This window comes from Rhodnius prolixus, unplaced genomic scaffold, assembly GCF_049639745.1.
Source record: "Rhodnius prolixus isolate KJV_2025 unplaced genomic scaffold, Rpr scaffold_4, whole genome shotgun sequence".
Classification (NCBI taxonomy): Eukaryota; Metazoa; Arthropoda; class Insecta; order Hemiptera; family Reduviidae; genus Rhodnius; species Rhodnius prolixus.
In genome coordinates this window covers 23,238,071-23,258,110 of record NW_027411614.1, presented here as the reverse complement: position 1 = coordinate 23,258,110, position 20,040 = coordinate 23,238,071, and the positions used below count along the sequence as shown (strand labels likewise).

The following is a 20,040-nucleotide window of genomic DNA, read 5'->3' as shown; positions in this document are numbered from 1 at the left end:
ATGTAATAATGATATGTCCACGTTATGTGGTAGAAAGGAAACGAATGTTTGACGATATATACAGGTATTTAGATGCACCATTTCGCTACGAAGACATTATATTCTCCACCAACATTTATGTGCTTAAGTCGATAGCAGGGCTAGCAATGAAATATGAATGTATTTAGAAGCTATAGCCGAATTAGAATGAATGGAACAAAATGCTTAGAGAAGGATTACGTGATTTTAATTTTGGTTAAGCGAGAAGGATGGCAGGAGCACAGAGTGCTGCTCCATCCATTAGCAGTAGTTTATGTAAATAGCGGTATATAGTAGAATGATGAATGTGTGAAGCGAATTTATTTGTAGGTAAGAACGGAGAGTAAGTGATATTCTAGTGATAAGCACCTAGACGATGCTGGCTGTATGGCGGAAGCCAATGCCAAAAAAAGAAAACAAAAAAAAAAAAAACTGGGTAATTTAGTATTTTGAGTAGACTTACAAACAAATTTTAAGAATCAGAAACTTCATTCCCGCTGTTGAAAAGACCGAATAAAGGACTAAGTTACCACAAAGTAAACAATTATTTACTAATAATTGGTAATTTCTCTTTGTACTTTAAACTCGACTGAGACTGGACTACACACATTACACAGAAATTAAGGCAGGCTAACCAAACTCTCGTGCTGTTCTATATCCACTAACTTTTCTGAAACCTCTAGTATTCATCTGCACTCTGACTCAGATGTTTACGCACCTTAAATAAAACAAAAAAAAATTATTTAAACTTTTTTTTTAATTGGTGCTATCTCATTTCTTCAGACATTTTAATATTTAATAAGAATATCGTCTCAACGGGTGCAGATGTGCCTAATGCATCCTAATTATATTTTACATCATGTCGTATTTAGCGTTAAGCGTATATTTGGGATTATTGATTTTTATCGGATAACCGGGACAAAATGGTACATTGACTGGGACGCCAGGACCGTATCTATTCTTAAACGGGACAGTGCCAGTCAAAACAGGATGTAGGTAAGCCTATTCGAGGATATTCCAAATTATTCTTGTTGCTTACATCGCGATGTGCGCATTTTTCTTATAAAAAAATAAACTGGATTTAATTTAGCGAGACTTGTAAAATACTAAATGAAATATTAGGTATCCTTCATTATTTTTTCTATTTCAAATATATACCAAATCAAACGTACGGTTTAGCTGCTACATGTTATCTCTTCTTTTAAGTTCCACTTCCTACATTTTGTCTCTTTATACCGAACATTAGCCTTATCTAACGGTGGATCAGAGTACAGTTGACAATATGTTTCATAAATAGCATTGTAATTTATTAATTTATAATAATACTAAATTTTGTTTATTGCAGAGGAGAGATGGGAGAGAATTACCTGTTAGGTCATCATGGTCTGTCCCCAGCTGCCATGTCGGGCCTTTCGCAGCAGACCAGTCCACTGTTACTGTCTCCACCACATTCACACAGCGTGCCTATGGTGTCTGCGTCTCCAATCTCCACACCGTCGCCAAGCCACCATCCCGGCTCGGCGCCGTCACCACATAGCAGCACCACTACACCCAATAGCAGTATCAAAAAGGGTGAAGATCATATCAAAAGACCGATGAACGCATTTATGGTTTGGTCTAGATTGCAACGTAGGAAAATTGCGCAAGATAATCCCAAAATGCATAATTCTGAAATCTCTAAAAGGCTCGGTAAGTGCTCATTTTGTATTTATATAAGTTATTTTTTAATTATTTTTTTAAATACGTAAACCCTTTTCTACCGATAAATGTGGAGTTGGCTCTCTTAAGTGACGGATTTAGCACCTTTAGAAATACGATGCAAGTGTGAATGAGTTACTGTTTGTGTGCGTTGATGACGATGAGCTAGAGTTGGTCTGTGGGTTCTGTAAACCCAAATAATCTATGATGGGGTGTGATTCGTTGGGAGTATCATATAAGTATTGTAAGAAAACGATACCAACAGAAACGCTAAGAACCAGCAAGAAGACCTTTCTGGAGAACAAAAAATTGTATTCCGAACATTTATAATGAAGGAGAGAGAGTGCGCAAGAATATGTTTATTTATTTATTTTTTTTTAAAGCTTACAAAAATAATGAACATTTAACAATAATAATTATAATAAAATCAATTTAAAATTTGACTAAAAAAAAGATGATATAACTTAACGTACGTCTTGCCCGAAAGAAGCTGAATAAATCTTGCCCTTTTTCCGTAACAGAATTTGCTTGATAGTAAATCATTTTATATTATACTAGTCTATTTATTTTCGTAGTTTAACTTCCTTACTAACAACAAACTAAATTTGTATTTAGTAATAACGGGTGTCAGGTAATGTAGCAGCTGTCCTAACTGAAACAACCCATTGCAGGATTCTTTACCGATGTTTAAGCCGGATGGATTACGGTCCCTTTTTTTTCTAAAACCTAAACATTGCCAGCTTCTCTAAAATGATGTTTAGCAAAGAATTCAATAGAAAAAATATATTGGTTAGTAAAGTTAAATATATTTCTTTCAGATTCTAAAACAGGAAATAGCTGAAGGTAGTTATTGTTCATTGCGTAGGATGATCTGTGATGACCATTCCAAAGCAGTTAAACATTATTCTAAGCAACTTGCTTTTTTACACAAAACGAGAAATCTTCAAATTAATCTCAAAATTTAAATAAGATAATATTTTAAAAAGAAAGAGTCTTCCCTAAGATAAAAATAAAAATCTTGCAATAAACAATTAAGAAGATTCTTTTAACAAACAAATGATCTTTTTTTTGGTGTCTTTCTTTGTTAGCATAATTTCTAGAACCCCTGCGATCGATGAATGAGTTTTAGGATAAGTGTGCTTGAAACTAGATCTAAAAAAGTCTGTTATAATATAAAGATGGACCCAATACCATTTCCTAAAATGTCCAAAGTGTAAGTAACTTATAAATTTAGTTACGAAATAAGAAGTGAAGAGTATTGCATAATAACAGATCAATAATAATATTATAATAAAAATTATACAGAAATAAGCGTTGGAGAGTTAGGGCGGACCGACTGTAGTCGCACCTGCAGACTCTCCAAACACAACTTTGGCCTTCATTCGACTTTGTGTTTGTTACAATAAACCATCGTCCTCTATCATACAGTTTGACTCCCAGATCTGGACAGAATGCATATTGAGAATCCCCTCCATTTCTACAAAGCCTATTCTCTTTCAGTAATATTAAAGAATTACATCTGGCATACAATATGCCCACATCCCTCTTTAGGATACTCTAACGTTTCTTTATATACAATTGAAACACAAAAGTTCCAATATTTTTTTCCAACTGTTAACAGAGAATAATAACAGTTAATGTTATATCCTTTTTTATATTTAGTTTAAAAGGTAAAACCCTTTTTAATCGTTGGAATTATTACGCCCCATTGAATTATTGTTATTTTCTTTTTTTGATTTTTTTAAAATGATTTAAGGAGCGTCAGCTTCTGAGGTTATTAGCGTCCGGAGCTTTCTGCAGTGTACTGCCGGCTTTTGGAACGTGTTCTCTCGTTACAGACACCACTGTCCATCACAGGACAGTGAACTGTAAGAAGCTCCTAGGAAGAGAATTGGAATTAGGATCCGGGGTCTCCGCGTGGAAATCCAATACGCTAACCGCATAGCTAACCCCTTCCCTAAAAATTATTATATTATTATTATTATTAGTATTAGTTTTTCATTCCATTTCTACATATTTCCAAAATACTTTTACACTCTGATGAACAAATATAAAGTATCCACAGCAAAAATATATTTATTAATTTTTCTTACTCTCCTAAGAAGAAATATTGTAAGTGTACAAATTTTCGTTTTTCGAGCTTTGACCAAAATATTGTTTTAATGTTTCATGAGTCCCAAAAAGTGGTTTTTACAAATTTGTTTCACTGTGTGTGTTTGTGTCCACCTACCGCAACTCAAATACTACAAATGACAAAAAGTTCAAATTTGATATTTAAATTGGGAAGTAAAACTTTATTAAGTCAATTTTTCAATTTTTTGTAAAAGATTTTCGCCAAAAACATTTACTCAAAACGTAGTGGTCTAGTTCACTGCACAAATCGATTAACTCCACTTTTAATAATAATATTATAATAAAAATTATACAGAAATAAGAGTTGGAGAGTTAGGGCGGACCCACTGTAGTCTTAATTTTACAGGTGCATATTATTCATCGTTATTGGACCGTTTGAAAACCGAGCTGCAAGAAAAACGCCCACGATTGGCCCAGAAAAAAGTCCTTTTCCATCACGACAACGCACCAGCTCACACCTCAGCAGTTGTGGTCGCAAAATTAATGGAAATAGGGTTCCAACTCGTTTCACATCCCCCCTATTCTCCAGACTTGGCTCCCTCGGACAACTATTTGTTCCCCAATATGAAGAAATGGCTGGCGGGAAAAAGATTTTATTCAAACGAGGAGGTGATTGCAGAAACGAATGGCTATTTTTCAGATTTGGACAAATCCTATTATTCGGAAGGGATCAACAAACTAGAGCAGCGTTGGACGAAGTGTATAAGCCTAAAAGGAGACTATGTTGAAAAATAAAAAAGGTTTACCCCAAAAAATTAAGTATTTTTTATTTTTGCACGGACTTTTCTAACGATCCTCGTACATGTTTTAGTGGAATTGTGAAGAATCTCTTAGTCTTCATAATGAAGTTGTAATCATCCGGATCTCTCGTTTAGCAGCCCTGAACAGAAAAATTGGCGTTAAGATATTTTATTTATAAAGTGATCCAAACTCAAGAATCTTCAGATGTCGTAGTAGAAATAGTTCATTAGAATTCTTTGCCCTTTTGTTTAAACTAGGTAATCCTCAACGAATTGTTAAATTTTTTCGTCTTAATATATGTAGAAGTAAATTCAATAGACTTAAACATCTTCATATTTAATTTACATTTTACTTTTTTAACCAATTACTCGTACTTTCGATTCTTATCCATTAAAGCTATATTTTTTACTTATAAATATTCACGGTTTGTTTTATACAAAATTTTCTCTCTACAAGATTTAAACAATTCTTATTTCTACTTGCTTATTAGTCCAAATACGGTTTTATTTTTAGTCTAATTACTTTTTTTTAAGAAAATCTGCAAAAATCAAGGCACTGCTCAAAGAAGACTACATTTGATTAATTTAAGTAGTTCACTAACTTCTAAAATGGACTTCTTGTGACTGTAGAATATTAAAATGCTAAAGAGAAACGATACTCGACTTCAGGACAAGTCAGTCCCGTTTGCTACCTACTTCACTCAACAAAAAGCAAAAAAAGAAGTTAATTATGATTGATAATGGCTGCAATGACACAAACAAATATGGCCGTATCAACCCCTTACACCAATCCCCTCACATCGTGTACTTTACCTTTTTATTACCTTGATGACGTCATACTAGCACAAATAACTTGATGAAACCTAGTTAAGGTTGTGCGTATAATGTAGGTATTTCTGGCAATAGAGGCCATATCTGTGCGTTGGCTTTGTGCAGCAAAAAGGATTACTTTACGCTTCAGCGTATGTAATATGGCCAGGTAACGGTAGATATAAGACCATCATTGTTTTCCATTGAAGAGAAAAGCCGCCCATTACATGTATGCACGTGCATGACACGTGTCTCTTCTTCCGGCAATTTATTACGCTCTGCCAACTTTTATCAACTAATACAGTCATAAAGGATTTAATAGTTGAATTAATTTTTATTTGCTATGGTAATTTCTTGTCGTAGAAAATATATTATACAGTTTATTATATAATAAGGGAATTAGATGTTCTTGAGGCTCTTTATTAATAGGTCAATTAATTGCTAGGTTATTTCTCTAATCAGGGGAACTAGTTTAATCTTTACAAATTCTCTTACTTAGCTAGGAAAGAATTGTGTTCATGTCAAAGACACGATTTCGTGTTTGATGGCCAGGTGATGACCTCGAGGTCGTCTAATTCCACGATTGAAAAGAATATCTTTCGAATTTTAAACAACTCATGATGGTTGGCCATTAAACGATTCTTTGAAGCCAATTTTTGTTGAGTAGCATGTGAACTAATTTTTTGTTGCTGATTGGCAGTTGTAATATACATAAATTAGATATTAACTTATTTGGGCTATTTGTGCGGTAAGTGATTTTTAACAAAAGTAAGAAAACACTTCCAAACACTAGTTACGCGTTCACAACAAGCATCACTTGGTCTCAGTATCCGTACAATATTAATAGCCATTAAATTTGTAAATAATATTTCGAATTTGAAGAGAAGCAAAGTGCTACCCTTCAGCAAACTGTATTTTTAATTCACCAATAAATCGCTAAGCATTTTGTGCGCTTGTTTCAGGAGCTGAATGGAAACTGTTGAGTGAAAATGAGAAGCGCCCATTCATAGACGAAGCGAAACGATTGAGAGCAATGCACATGAAAGAGCATCCAGACTACAAATATAGGCCAAGGAGGAAGCCTAAAGTACAAACAAGGAAAGAAGGTTATCCTTACACAATGCCTTATCAGTCGGTGCCCATTGATGCCCTTAGAGCAGGTTAGATTTTTTTTTTTTTCTTAATGTTTTAATTTTGACCGTAGAATTGTCTTTGTATATTTTTTTTTAAAGTTATCTTACATTTCATTATAATCGTCTGTGATATATGAGGAGGTGATAGAGCAAGCACAACTGAACTGTGACTGACTTTATTTGTAATAATGGTGATACAATAATATGCAGAGTGGAGAGGGAAACTAACACTAATTTATTAAGACGTACATTACATCGTCCAGAATTTCTTTGCAGTTTTAACCGTAAATATCTGTTTTAAGAATGATAGATCTCAAAGTGGTTTCCACAAATAGGTTTAGAGTCAATCTAAAGAGCTAATGGCCTGCAAAGAAACCAAAAACTGCATAGAAAAAATTTCAAATTTAATATTTCTTTTTAGTTACCACCGTAAGAGCTAACGTTAGCCTTTTGGACGAAATTAGACTAATGAAAGTCCCATTTTACTGCATGAATTTTTCAGTTTTTGAGGATTAACTGAAAGCTGAGCTGCAGGAGAAAATTAAGAGAAAATCTGAGGACGACTATTTCTGGATTTGATTCCTGAACTCCGGTAGGCTAGTTCAGCGCGTTTCCACCAAATTCAGAATATCCTTTTCTTATATTAAGATTACTAGTACGATTAATTAAAATCCAACGCGATACTTTTAGTATATGCTACTAAATACAAACAACACCATCTAAAAACTCGCTTTAATTATAGTTTTTTTTTTGTTTGAACGCTTGACTACTAAATAAAGTAACAATTGCTTTAATCGAATTACGAACTTAAACCGAAGATTTTTATTTAAAAATAAAAATAAATAAATAAAATAAACAAAATCATTGATGAATGTTGGTGCAAGCATTTTTGAAAAAAGTTTTTGAATTTTTTAACCTCATATTTTTTTTTATAAAGTTTTTTTTTTTAACCTGTGATTAATAGTTTGTTGATTAGATATTACAGTCAATCTAAGAAATAGTGTTCTATTTGAACAAATATTTTGTAGACGAAAATGGCCAGCATAAGGGTCTGTGACCTCTAATAAATTCAAAAAAATAAATGAAATTTAATGCAGTAAAATTACTTAAATATTAATGAAGTATTAATGAAATGTTGGGTACTTGCTGATTTGTGTACCTTTTGGCGTTTAATCAACCCTTATACTTAACATTTTAAACTGTAAGTTTTTGTTAAGGAGATTTTGGGACTTTTTGGATAGATTTTCCTTTTTGTCTGTTTTGCAAAGTTACATATCTGCTTTACAGATTTTATTAAAATTTGGAATAATAAATTCTACCATTATAACCTAAAAAGGTGTTAAGTCCGAACCGTAACTACCACTGGAGCGATCTTTTTAAAGAATGATTATAGTTGCGGTCCCCCAAACCATCCTCAATAACAATTTTTTTGAGAAAGCGTTTTGAATAAAATAGGAAGGTATTTGTACGTAAATAGCAAAATTAAAAAGCGATTTCAGTACTTCCTTTTAAGAGGAGTAAGAAAAATAAACTGCGATTACAGTACTTCTCCCTAAAAGGCAAATATTTTGAATCGAATTCATTGATGTAAATAGGTTCACTCATTGATAATTTTAACGATTGCAGTACTTCCTCTTAGTAGGTGTAAGAGCATGGTGGCACTTCACAGCCACGTAGAGGAGCTTTAACCACTTCTTCGTGTTAAATTTTATCCAAATCGAACTAAGCGTAATAGAAATATTGGTAATAATAGTATTAGAAAAGGCCTTACTTGGGTGGGGCAAACTCCCCTCCTTATGAGTCATAGCGACGAGACTTTTAAAGTGCAAATCTGTACAAAATTTCGATTCGAATGACACTTTATTCATGAAAATCGGTTCACGTTTCGATAATTTGAAACGATTACCATACTTCCCCCTAATAAGGGTAAGAGCAGAACGTCGTTTAAATGTTACGTAGGAGTGCCCTAAACCTTTTATCCTGCCAAATTTTATTAAAATCGGGTTAACATTTTCAGAGTTATTAGTAATAATAATTTTGAGAAGGGGCCTCACATATATGGGGCTAACTCCTCCCCCATTTGATGTACAGCGTCGAGACCCCCAACAGGCACATCTACATAAAATTCCGAAACGAATGACACCTTATTCATGAAAATCGGTTCACGCGTTTAGGCGCTACGTTGTTTACAAAAAAGGTAACAACAAGAAGAAGAACAACAACAACAACAACAAGAACAAGACCAATTTTTGAAAATGCCGTTTTTGCTCATTTTCAGTAACTTTTTTCTCGTAATATATTAAATCTGGGTTTTGACAAAAAAATTACAGTTATAAAGGAGGACTTGCCCTATAATTTAAAGAAAATTTGGGAATTTTATCTTTTATAGAAAAAGAGAAAGAAATTGTCAAAGTTGGGTGCTTTTCAACGTTACACTTTTTCGTGCAGTTTTTGATGATCAACCCTTATACAACTGTCCTACCGGACAGTTTTAATAAATATGTTAAATATTAAATTAAAATATATTTTATCAATTCATTTTTTTTTTTTTATACTGAAGCTCAAGTTAATTCAATTCTACATGTTCAATGAACTTCCGAATCTTCAGCGTGTAGCGTGTTCTAAGATGAGAGTTTATCTTCTGAATTTTTAATACGTTGGCAAATAAATAAAGAAATACATCAAAAATAGAATTGAACACTTGGGAAAGATATTGAAGTGAAGTAAAATATACTTTTCTTACCTGTTCAGTAAACATTCCAAAAAGAAATGCCAATCGCAGCCAAAATTAAGTGTAGATCAATTATCAAGATAGTGCATCTTCCCCAAATGGGTCTTATTCGTTGCAAGGAGTGCAAGAAAATATTGGTGGCGTGCTGCAATGCCTTTGTGATCAGCTAACAGTTATCTAAGAGCGAGCCCACTTTCTGCCCATCCTATAACAAATAACAGAATTATAAATCTGTAGACCAGAAATAAGTAATTAAAAAGATGACAAAATATAAAAGCGTGCCAACAAAAATTGTATTTAATTAAATCCTCTCGACTTTCCGCCTAATTGAGTAGAATGAAATTATTAAATAAAAAAGAAGAGCTTAAATCACTTTTCACGGTTTATTTTACGCTTTAAAACACTCGTAGTAAAGTACACTTGTACCGGAAACAATTGAGAGGGATAAAGAGTTGGGGGGGAATTGAGTATTCCAACTCAACAATCGAGTGCGAGAGAGAAAAGTAAATGAATAAAATTTGCATTCATAAATTAGTAACGGAGAAGTTATGATTTTAGGAATGGCTGGCAAAGGGCGAGGAGATGTATGATGGAAATATAGAACTGGAATGAGAAGAATCCATTGTTGACAATGTTCAGCCGCTATAATGATGGTATGTTGAGGGTGTAGTGGGTTTTTTAGTGTGGCAGAGCCTACAATGAACGGCACTGGCGGTCCAGATCAAGCAATATAGTTCTGGTCGCCCCCTTTTTATATTTTATTGGACATGTGAAATATGACGCCGCTCAAAATATAGCGCTCCCATTCTCTAGATGTTAGGTGAAGGGAGGGTTTTCAAAATATCTGTGCCAAAATGAGGGACAGAGGAAATATTCCAGCCCTAAAATAACGAATGCGATGATTGTCGTCGTACCAATCGGTATGGGAATTAGGGCGACAAGAGTGGCTGTACTGACAAAGTGGCTTTGCCCCGGAACCCAATGTACACGCACCACTTGAGCAATAATTAATTGGCTGCCCTATTAGAGGTAGAAAGAGGGCGAGAAGTGGCTAGCTGGCTGACATGACAAGCGCTCTAAATGTGAGATACGATAGATTGAATCCAAAATGGTTTTGTTGACAAGGTGTCTAACAGCAAAAATCTCTAGATCCATCACGGCTTACTGACAATAACCTACTATCTACGTTTAAATATCGGTAAAATTTTGGTCATACCTAGAATTATATTCACCCGATAATTTCATTTCTGTTTTTTAGTTGTTCTATTTTTAGAAAGTTAATTAATGCGTCCATACAAAATGGAAAAAGAGGTCTTTAAGTGGAAGTTTCGAGTGGGCACTTTGGTTGACAAGTCGAGCCGTCTCTTTTTTTTTGACTTTCAGCGTGCGATCATTTTTGTTTTATCTTTGTCCAGTGATTATTCCGTTCACTGAACAGTATCAATGAATGTTATACGCTTCTCTTGTATTCATTCAAACATTGGCACCATTAAACAAAGCAAAATCCGGAGTAAAGCACAAATATACAGACGACTTCTTTACCTTCATGGCATTTAATAAATATTCGAATATTCGGTTAAGATGAGCAGAATAAGAATGCAGAGAAAAAGGAAAGGAAAAACCTGCAGCTAAAGAAAATTCGATTTTCCGAGAATTACTGTAAGAGAAAGTCTTGTGAGTTTTAAAACCAAGTTATTATTTTATCTTACTATAAAAGAAAATTATTAAAACTACGCTAATTTTCTTTATTTAGGAATTTTTCCTGAAAATCTCTGTATTGAGGATCCCTCAAAACGAAGAAATGCTGAATTTACAAAATGGTGTCTGCGAAGATTAAATTTTATATATCCGTTTTATCACATCCGGTGGTTCAATAGATAACTTAAGGAATAATAATAATAAAAAAATTTCCGCAGATGGTGCGAACGATTTTTCTTTAAACTTACTAAGGTTATTGTAATGTTATAGTAATAAACTAAATCTTTTTGTATCATTTTGCCAATGAAATTTGATAAAGTGAAGGCCTTTCTTTAAAGTACTGTTTAAGTATAATTCACGGCCCTATGTCCTTTACATTAGAAAGGGAGAGTTAAATGTGATGAGAAACTCCTCAATTTGAATTTAAATAAATCAACAACTGAAAAGATCATTTACTAAACTGTATTTTTTTTTGGAGAAGTGTATCATATTGTGCGGTGTCAAAAGGCGCATCTACATAAAATTTCGAATCGAATGACACGTCGATTAATGAAAATCGATTCAGGCGCTTAGCTAACTACTTCATCAAGATCAAGAACAATTTCTGAAAAGGCTGCTTATGCTCATTTCAGCGCTGGTTAACTCGAAATATATTTGATCTATGGTGTTCCAAAAAAATTACTCTTGTAAACAGGGATATTAGATTAGATTCAGCTAGGGCGGCCTTAAGGCCTCCGCCACTGCAACCCCTTTGGATCTATTGTGGCTCCCCTCACTGTAAAGATCGCCCTCCAGACCTGTGCGTTTGATCAAACTCTTAATTGTGGAGAGCAACTCCTGGGTAAAGCTCACAGACCTTGGTTTTTTTTCTCCCCGAGAAGTAACATCCTTAGCCAGAGACAAGCCTCTCACACAGACCCAACACGTGCAGTGCCGTTTCCTCCTCTTCTTGACAGAACCTTCAAAGGCTATCATCTGCCAGGCCAATGCGATGCATATGTTTTCTGAGCCTGCAGTGGCCAGTCAATAGGCCTACAATTATCCTTATAGCCCCTTGACCTTGACGGATTAATTCTGCAGTCAGCAAACAGGGATATGCCCTATATTATAAAGAAAATTTGGGTATTTCATCTTTCATAAAAAAAGAGAACAAAATTGTCAAATTCGAGTGTTTTTCAACGTTACGCTTTTTCGTGCACTTTTTGACGATCATTCCTACCGGTCAGTTTTAATATTTTAGATTCATTACTTGGATTACTTTTACTTGAGTGAATGTTCTAGCAGAATTTTCTTCATTATTAGGAGGAATGACGGATGAGGTTAGTTATATTTGAAGGATCATCCGGTGCAATGTGCAGTTTTACAATGTAGATGAAGTTTAAGAGTTGTGAATATGTTTGAAAAGTTTGAAAAAGTGCATTTAATTAGAAATTTGAAGTGTTTTAAAGGGAACGTCGTGTGATTAATTCTCTTTTCAGAGTCTATCTCTCATAGATTGCTGTTTTCTTGTCGCAGTAATTCTTAGATTTTAAAGCGGTCTCTCTTATCTTCTATTTAGTTCCTTTCTCTTTTGAAAAATAGGAAAGCTTAGAAGAAGGATATAATAAAAACGAAAAAGATGCACATAATCGACTGCGACAAAAAAAAAGTTTGGTAACAGGGTTTCACAAGGGGTTTGTCACACCTTAGGTGTGTGGGATACCGCGCCTCCTGCAGGGTGGGTGGCATGTGACACAGGGTTTTGTACTACCTAGCTGTTTTAACTGAAAGGAGATTCGTGAAGGACCATTGAAACTGGAAGCTATAATGATCACCAGGTGCAATCCTAGTATTTCTTTCTTTAACATCTACGAGGGGGTACCCAAAAATAACCGGAATTGCGTTGCCGCGCATGGAGCTTATGTAGTACGCATTTCTGCCGCTAGACGTGTATAGCGCAATTCCTTGCCAGTTCAGTCCTGCCTGTGTTGTCTGCCTGGCTTGTTCTGTTCATCTGCAGTGATTGTTTTTACCAGCGCTGTTTTGTTCTTTTTTCGTTTTTTATGATGGCAAGTTTAAGTGAACAACGTGCAGCTCTGAAATTTTGTTTTCTACTCGGCAAAAATGCTGCTGAAAGTGTTTTAATGTTGAAAACAGCTTACAAGGATGACGCTATGGGAAAAACTCAAGTATACGAGTGGTTTACTCGGTTTAAAAATGTCGATTGATGACAAACCTCGTTCTGGACGTCCATCAACTGCCCGAATCGACGAAAATGTTGAAAAAATTCGAGAGCTGGTGTTCACAGACCGTCGACAGACAATTGATCAACTGTCAGAAAGTAGTGGGTTATCTTGGAGCTCGGTTCAGCGAATTTTAACGGAAGATTTGGGGATGAAAAGGGTTGCTGCCAAGTTTGTTCCTCGAGTTCTGACTGACAATCAAAAAGAACATCGAGTTGAAACATGTCGTGCTTTGAAACAACAGCTTGAAACTGATCCAGACTTTCTGTCAAAGGTCATTCATTACTGGTGATGAGTCATGGTGCTATGGTTATGACCCAGAAACAAAGCAACAGTCGAGCCAATGGAAGACGTCATCTTCACCCCGACCAAAAAAATGTCGTCAAGTCAAGTCAAACATCAAAACAATGCTGATTTGCTTTTTTGATGCCAAAGGCGTAGTCCATTCAGAGTTTGTCCCCCCAGGTCAGACCGTCAATCAAACCTTGTATTTGGAAGTTTTGAAAAGATTGCGCAATAGTGTTCGCCAAAAAAGACCCGATTTGTGGCAAACAGGAGACTGGTTCTTCCACCACGACAATGCACCTGCACACACAGCCATCTCTGTTACACAGTTTTTGGCTAAAAATGGCATGGTTCCGCTGCCCCACGCACCTTACTCGCCTGACCTGGCTCCGTGTGACTTTTTCTTATTTCCACGCATGAAAAAGGGCATGAAAAGTCACCGATTTGACAACATTGAAGAGGTCAAGAAAAAAACGAAGAAGGAGCTGTCAGCCATTTCTAAAGATGACTACAAAAAATGTTTCGAACAGTGGAAGCACCGGTGGGACAAATGTATTAGTTGTAATGGAGAGTATTTTGAAGGGGATAAGGTTGTTCTGTAAAAAATTTGTAAATAAATAGCTTTTAAAAAATAATTCCGGTTTTTTTTGGGTACCCCCTCGTAAGAACAATGCTTAGGTTCCTCTCGTTGAAAATGTAACAATGCTCTCGAAATAATTCTTCAAAGTCTTTTCACTTTTCTAGAATATTTCCTTTTACCATCTAATAATCGCAGAAGTGACTGCAGTTACCAATTAATGGATTCACTTTCACGAATTTTCTTATAATTTCTAATAATTGACAGGAGCTCTTAATTTTCTTTACAAACAATATTTATTTTATCATTCACATTTACATGTGAGTGTAAATTACTTAAACGTACCGAACTAACCAAACGATACAAACTTCTATCCAGACTACTCGACAAACGCTCAAAACTCTCACTACAGAACAAACGACGACTCTATACAGCTCTATGACTTACGGACTCGAACTTTACAGAACAGCTAAAAACTCAAACATCAATAGACTGCAAACATTCCAATCCAAAATATTCCGCCGCATAGTAAGACGCTCCATTCTTATGTTAGCAACCACACAATACATACAGATCTCCGAATTCCACTCATCTCCGAACTTGCCAAAATCCGATATAAAAATTTTCATCTAAAACTCCCATTTCATCCCAACCCTTTAGCTGCTAACTTATCTTCAATTACGCTACCCTCCAATCCTCGAAGACGGCTGAGGTGCCGTTGGCCCCATGACCAACTGGGTGACTAATGGCGGCCATTACTGGATGACCGTCATTCACGTCTGCCACGTTATTTATTTATACCTATCTCATTTATTTATTGTACCCTGTGGGTACCGGTGTAAATTTCAATGAAAGGATATTAAAAAAATAAATTGCTTTCATAAATTAAAAATTATTTCAATTTTTGAAATGAAACATACGTTACTTTTTGCATGTTTTATAATTTCGGTTTATGTTCTCGACTGCGAAACAATACAAAAGCACGCAGTAGGATGATTATATTGCGTCCAATTAACTAAAACAAAGAGCAATTAAACAAACTTACTCCTCTTCAGCTCCAAGAAAATTAATTTTTGAATGCAGTGAATATAAGCCTAATGATTAATAATAACCAACTATAGAAGGATATTGATTGACAAATTATGACTAATTTAAAGTTGTTTAAGTTTGATGACCGATAAGGAATTTCCACAGTTTACAGTTTTAAGCAATATTTTTGGATAATGATGTCGGCGATATTACCTTTCTAAACAATAATAAAACCCATTGCTTCCAACTTGTTCCCAGGAAATTGAATCCAGACAAGTTGTGCGGCTTAGATTTCGCTTTAAGTATCGTGAAAATGATGTTGCCTAATGGGTTTCCAATAGAACGGCTTCTCTCAAACTGATATCGTGATTAATGCAAATTGATTTTTTTAGCAAATTTACATTTTATTTCTATCACATTGGATTAAGAACTGAGGGTCCTGTTATAAAACGACTGTTTTTAAAAACATCATTTTTAATATTTTGTATATATTTTTACTACACCACAATTTTAATTTTTTTTTTCAAAAATATTCTTCCCATGAATAATTTTATTACTTTTAGGGCGTGAGAGGGTTCGCGTGGGATTGAGAAAAAGACGTCCTGAATGATCCCCTTAGTTGGGGCATTTCTGTCTTAAGTAAAAACATTTTGACTTTTACTGTACTTAGAAATAGATTAATAAAACACCCACAAATTTTATATATCGCCGAAATTTTGTCAAATTTGTATTTTCAGGAAGAGAATAGAACTTAGTTGGTTGAATTTAGCGTTATAATAAGTATAATAATGCTGTATCTCTACAACAGGGACGACCAAACTTATAGACATGGGGGCGATTATGGTTTTTATATGCAAGTGGACGACTACATTTTTAGACATAGTGAATATTGGTGACCTTTTTAAAGCTAGCTGAAATTAGAGAATAACTGCTAGACATAACTATTTTAAAATACTTATTTTCTCCTTGAATTAAATATTTACCTAAATAGTTTTAGAGTTGTATTAAATTGTATTAAATGCAAAATTTAAGAAAGAAAAAAAATCAATTTGATGACAGGTGACTTTGATGCATGGTTCTAAAAAGTTCATTAAAATTTAGCTTGTTTAACTAATTCCAAATTTAGACCCGATAATTGAGAGTATACTTCCGTCTTTATCGCTGGAAAACGCTGATTCTAAAATTTGGATATTTGTAACAACCTTTTAACGACCAAAAGTGCCATCTAATTCATTTTTAATATATTTATCATATTCAAATCAGATTCGTTTTTGTTGTTAATTATTTTTGATGACTGATTCATAGTTTCAATAGGATGAAAAAATAATTGCCATTTCAGTCGTGATACATTTATTCTGCCGAGCTTTCGACCTAGGGACTAGGTCATCTTCAGGACTGTGGAACATATTTACAGATTGTTAACAATAATTCTATTAAAATGAATATGTATAATAAAACGAAATTTATCTAGTTTAGAAAGTAATATTTTACATTACAGGGTTGGTGTGTCTTCTGTGTTGTCTGTTCATGGACTGAGTGTGAACGGTCTATGTGTGATTGTGTTTGGTTGTAAGGAAGTCAGTGTTGCCAATTGTCAAGTATTTTGACTGTTTTGAAATTTAAACTGTTTTCTGTCTTAAATATGTATATCATTTCTATGAAGATGACCTAGTCCCTAGGTCGAAAGCTTGGCAGAATAAATATATCATGACTGAAATGGCAATTATTTTTTCATCAGATTTGTTTTTGTTATTTTGTAATTTAAGGCGCGACAACAAAAGAGGTCATTGGCGCCCAGAGCTTTTTTTTTTAGTGCACTGCTAGTTTTCGGACAGTGTTCGTTCGTTGCAGGCAACACTGTCAATCATGGGACTGTGAACTAAAAAGAAGCTTCTAGGTAGAAACAATTTAAGGGGCCAGTTGCTGAATTCGAACCCAAATCAGATTTGAATTTATCACTATAATTGTCTAACCTCACTCTTCACAACGACCTCAACATTCCCTTCATAGACCAACTCGCCAAGACTAAATACCAAAATTTCCATACTACTCTCTTTACTTGCTCTAATCCTCTTGTACTGTCTCTCTCCTCCTCTGACATCCCTAAAAATCCTCCCCGCCGACTGAATGGCCCCACGACTTCCTCGCAGTCTGAAGACCTAAACGTCATTCTTCTCATATAGAGAGTGCTACTGCTGGGTAGTTTCTCTCCTCCTGCTCTTCTCCCGCACCAGTTCATCATACTCATCATATTTACTGATTGTACACATGTATACAGATTGTAAATTACACAATAAATTAAAACAAAAAATCACTATAATTTGCCAATATTCATGTTAGCTTCCTGGACGAGTCCCAGAGAACTCTTGGTTACCCATCCCTGATTTATAGTATCTTGTACTTGATTACCCTTCTTCCTATTTAATTGCTATCAATATGGAAGAATAATCGCAATATTACAAAGATTTTACTTTGAGTGATTCAATTTAATAGGAGAAAAGGGGAAAACAGTTAAATAGTTTTGGCCCCCACCAAATACTATAAATAAACATAAATCCAAAATAAAGTACTTATTTTAGGTTACACTATTTCCTGGTTAAGGTTCAACTAGAGTTACAACATATTTACTTCCCTTCTGATGATATAAAATTGAAAATCGATGATTGAAGTTTATTCAACTGTAAGTTACTGGCCGACATGATTTTATGTGAACATATGTTTTCTAGGAGTATTTTTTCTGTGGACTTCCTCCCTCGTGCTGGCACCATTCTTCTGTGACATGAGAAAACAGCTTACCCATTCTACCAACCCTTTTGTAAATGTGACATTTTGTACAGTCAATTAGGGAACAAAACAGTTAGGTACTGAGTACGTGTGTCCGCCTTTACTTAACCCAATGGGTTTCTATCCCCTTCGGGTTTTCCCATTAAAAAAAAAGGGAAAAAAAGTTTTCTTTCTTTAGTAAAAAAAAACTCATGGGCATTATTATTGCAGGAGAGCTAGTGTTATTTCTTTATTTATTTGCAAGAAGTGTTGTAATCAATCAAAGTTTCCATTTTGAGTTTAAGGAAAAATCTTGAATCCCAAATTATGATTTTTACTAATTTTTGTTATTAAGCAGGGACCTTAATAAACTAGTATAACGATCCAAATATTATTACAGTGGAGTCTCGGTTATCCGTCACCCTTTTATCCGTCTATTCCAGTGATGGGCAAAGTACGGCCCGCGGGCTAACTCCGGCCCGCGAAGGTATTTAATCCGGCCCGCCGAGGGTCCATCGGCATGGATAGTATATGGCCCGCTATAATTACGTTTTGACGGTCGAGAAGTATAAAGTAGATTCTACTTAGTAGAATAATAGATGCATAACCTATAGGTGAAGCTAAACTAGCCGCGTAGTTACACAAGTGTGTAATGCTGTAATGTTTTTATAATATTATGATTAAAAGCTTTAACACAAAATGCATTTTTTCTATAATTCTGGCCCTCCTCTAGAATTTCTTAAACTTTGTGGCCCCCCATTAAAAAAGTTTGCCCACCACTGGTCTATTCCAATTAACCGTCACTGTCCTCAGTATTTAAAAATTTAAAAAAACCCAAAACATTATTTTAAAAAGAAAACTTTTTAAAAATTTATTTTAAGTGTACAGAAATTTTAAAGAGTCCTTTAGCCTTAAAAAAAGAGTCCTTTTGTCTTAAAAAAAAAATCTGAGGTTTACCCCATTTGATACAGTACATAAAAGCAAATACATTCAACGCAGAGTGTGAATATTTTTTTTTGAGATTTTTTCCTTCGTCTTTTAGGTACATACTCGTGTCCATCATTCGACAGTTTGTGGGTTTTTTCCCTAAAAAGATCAACCACAAACAAAACCGCCCACAAAACCGATTAGATGTCGCAGACATTGTATTCATTAATTTTAATACACAATAGAATGAATTGAATAATGAAAGATAGCTGACCTTTAAGGCTTAAGCCTATAAACGTATAAAATATGTATACCAGTTAATACGAAGTTTTATACACGTTAAACAAAAGAATCTGGAAATTTTCCTGCTTTTTTCCATTATCCGTCTATTCGACTATCCGTCACGTGTCCGGTCCCGGTCATGACGGATAACCGAGACTCCACTGTAGTTACTTTGAATTTGAAGGCATTTTTTTTGGTTCTATTTGTGCAAAAAGTTAAACTAGCTAAAAACTAAGCAACTGTTAAGTGCGTACGCAGCGTAACTCAATAACCAAAAGTAGCTGGAAGTTAAATTTTGATATTTGATTTTGGTGCCACCATCGGAGTTGACAATAAGTTTTTGAACAAAATTAGCCAACTACTAACATTCCCAATTACTCAATGAATTTACCAGTTTTTCTTTTGTAATTTTTTCAAAAATTGCTCTTACAATTTTCTCTAAACATGGCTACTTATTGCTCTTACGTAAGCATTTACCACAACTTTTATTTGGACAATTTTTCATGAAAATTCGAATACAAGAACGTCTTGGAAAGAGAGGTTGCTTTTTTTCACGAAAGTGCAATCTCTTTAAATTTTTGGAATATTGCCTATTTAATATTAATCAGAAGAAAATAGGCGCCACGGTAGCCGAGCGGTTAAGAGGCGAGACCTGCAAAGCTAATATGCATTGTGGTACTGGGTTCGATTCCCTGTCTTAGGCCTTGGATTTTATTAAATGGTTAAATGAGAAATAGTAAATTACGTTTGCTATTCGCCTCCGTCCGCGACACCTAGTAAATGGTAGTTGGACGTTAAGCCTCGCCTGAAAAAATAGGCGATTACTTTACTACTTTACTTTAAGAAAATATGCAGCTAAAATTTAAAATTTGAAGAAAGTTTTTGTTTTTAGGAAATGATGTTTCAAAAAATTTTTTATTGTTTTTAGTAATTTACTTTTGTTTTGGCTCGTGGAAACGCAGCATAACTTAAAAACCAAATTTGTTATCTGGTC

At 34.6% G+C, this 20,040-nt stretch overlaps 1 protein-coding gene across 1 annotated transcript in view; it reads left to right on the top strand.

Annotated features, from left to right (window-relative positions):
• The window catches only part of LOC141455443 (uncharacterized), a 55,393-nt gene that overhangs the window by 15,564 nt on the left and 19,789 nt on the right, over nucleotides 1-20,040 (top strand). The window contains exons 2-3 of the mRNA XM_074130520.1: nucleotides 1,364-1,707; nucleotides 6,362-6,559. Coding sequence (XP_073986621.1) covers nucleotides 1,364-1,707; nucleotides 6,362-6,559 — 542 coding nt within the window. The remainder of the gene's footprint in view (nucleotides 1-1,363; nucleotides 1,708-6,361; nucleotides 6,560-20,040) is intronic.